The 2,241-nt window shown below is 48.3% G+C and overlaps 1 protein-coding gene across 1 annotated transcript in view; it reads left to right on the forward strand.

The window, feature by feature from the left end:
- Nucleotides 1-1,390: 1,390 nt before the first annotated feature.
- Nucleotides 1,391-2,241, forward strand: part of LOC104398011 (chromosome unknown open reading frame, human C12orf29) — a 10,104-nt gene continuing 9,253 nt past the window's right edge. The window contains exons 1-2 of the mRNA XM_010008052.1: nucleotides 1,391-1,499; nucleotides 2,020-2,207. Coding sequence (XP_010006354.1) covers nucleotides 1,391-1,499; nucleotides 2,020-2,207 — 297 coding nt within the window. The remainder of the gene's footprint in view (nucleotides 1,500-2,019; nucleotides 2,208-2,241) is intronic.

Below are 2,241 nucleotides of genomic sequence, written 5' to 3' on the forward strand. Positions count from 1 at the left end.
CTAATGAGGTTAAACAAGAGACCTGCACCTGGGGAGAAAAAAAACACCATGCACCAGTATAGATCAGGGGTTGACCTGCTAGAAAGCAGCCCCATGGAGAAGGACCTTGGGGTTATAGAGTGTTATATATACATGTTATCCATGGGAAAGCAAGGTGCCCTCATGGCCAAGAGAGCCAATAGTATCTTGGACTGCATTAAGAACAGTGTGTCCAGCAGGTCATAGTTATACATATATGTATATAACACTATATTGATTCTGAATTAATACACCATGTTTATAATTTCTGCTTATAAGGGCTACCCTAATTTCTGCAAAATTGGTTATTTGAAACAAAGTCCTTCAAAATAAATTTTTCATTCAAAGAAATATTTCTATTCCACCTGGTGAAAATAAGGGATGTGTGTAGGGCTCTGAGTTACTGCATCCATTCTGGCACTGGGGATTTAGGCATTAATGCCTACAAGATGGGCTTTGGCCTCAGATCCAAACTTGTCTCAAGGGATGGTCAGTTGTACTGACTGTAGTCCAATGGAATGCAAATAAATGTAGAAAGGAGCAAGTCCCTTCAAGTACATTTTTGAGTCTAGAAACAAAGTGACTTTCTTCTGCCAAATTCATGTTTCCAGTGGGAACTGGAACAAAAGATTTGTTTACTTGTTTTAAAATCCAAATGTGACAAGCCTGTACAAGGATTACAAGGTTCCAATTTTTAGAGTTTTTTTGTTGGGAATCTTGGTTTTATTACTCCTTATTTTCCCATAGACCCATGTCATAGAATCATAGAATCGTAGAATCATAGAATCATAGGGCTTGGAAGGGACCTCTGCAGATCAAGTCCAAACCCCTGCTGCAGCATGAACACCTAGGGCAGATCACACAGGAGAGCATCCAGATGGGTCTTGAAAGTCTCCAAAGAAGGAGACTCCATAACCTCTCTGGGCAGCCTGTTCCAGTGCTCTATCACCCTCACAGTAAAGAAGTTTTTCCTCATATTGAGGTGGAACTTCCTGTGTTGCAACTTGGTGCTGTTTCCCCTTGTCCTATCACAGGACAACTCTGAAAAGAGACTGGCCCATTTGCCATTGTATTGGGTTTCCATTATAAGGTTTGGGTAGTGGGGGGGCTATAAGGAAGGATTCTGTGAGAAGCTACTAGAAGCTCCCCCCATGTCCAACTGAGCCAATGCCAACTGACTCCAAGATGGATCTGCTTCTGGCCAAGGCCAAGCCCTGCAGTGATGGTGGCAGTGATACCTGGGATAATATATTTAAGATGGAGAAAAACCTACTGGGCTATAGCAGCTGGAGAGAGGAGTGAGAATTTGTGAGAGAAACAACTCTGCAGACTCCAAGGTCTAGGTGCTAGAGCAGAGATTACCCCACAGCCCATGTTGAAGGCCGTGCTGAGGCAGGCTATCCCCCTGCAGCCTATGGAGGTTTATGGTGGAGCAGATATTGACCTGCAGCCCCTGGAGTACCACACACCAGATCAAGTTGGTGCCTGAAGGAGGCTGACCCTGTGGATAACCCGCACTGGAGCAGGTTTGCTGGCAGGACTTCTGAGCTGTCGTGCTGGAGCAGTCTGTTCCTGAAGGAAGGACCCCTGCTGTAGCAGTTTGTCAAGAGCTACAGCCTGTGGGAAGGAGTTACATTGGAGGTTTGTGGAGGACTGACTCCTGTGGGAGGGACACAACGCTGCAGTAGAGGAAGACTGTGAGGAGTAAGGAGCAGCAAAGACAATGTGTGATGAATTGATTGCAGTCCCCATTCCCTGTCCTCCTGTGCTTCTCTGGGGAAGGAGGTAGAGGAGCATCAGGAGTGAAGTTGAGCGTGGGAAGAAGGAATGGGCGGGGGAAAGGTGAGGTGTTTCAAGATTTAGGTTTCATTACTGTACTTGGGTTTTATTGGTAATAAATGAATTTCCCTGAGTCAAGTCTGTTTTGCCCATGACAGTAATGGGGTGAGTGGTCTTTCCCTGTCTAGAAGCCTTTTGTTGTATTTTACCTTCCTTGTCCAGCTGGCTTGGTGGTCACCTGGCACCCGGCCGGGGTCACCGCAGCACAGCTTCAAAGCACGGACAGCACGGCGGGAGCGGGGGGCCCTGCCGCGGCGAGAGGGCAGAGGAGCTCCCAGAACCTGCGGGCGGAGTTACCGGCCCTGTGGTGCTGGGACAGGCGGCCCCGCCCGTCCGTTCCCCGCCTCCAGGTGCGTCTCGGAGCGCGGGGCAGGCGGGCGGCCG

The sequence above is a fragment of the Chaetura pelagica genome, unplaced genomic scaffold, assembly GCF_000747805.2.
Source record: "Chaetura pelagica isolate M959 unplaced genomic scaffold, ChaPel_1.0 scaffold50, whole genome shotgun sequence".
Lineage (NCBI taxonomy): Eukaryota > Metazoa > Chordata > Aves > Apodiformes > Apodidae > Chaetura > Chaetura pelagica.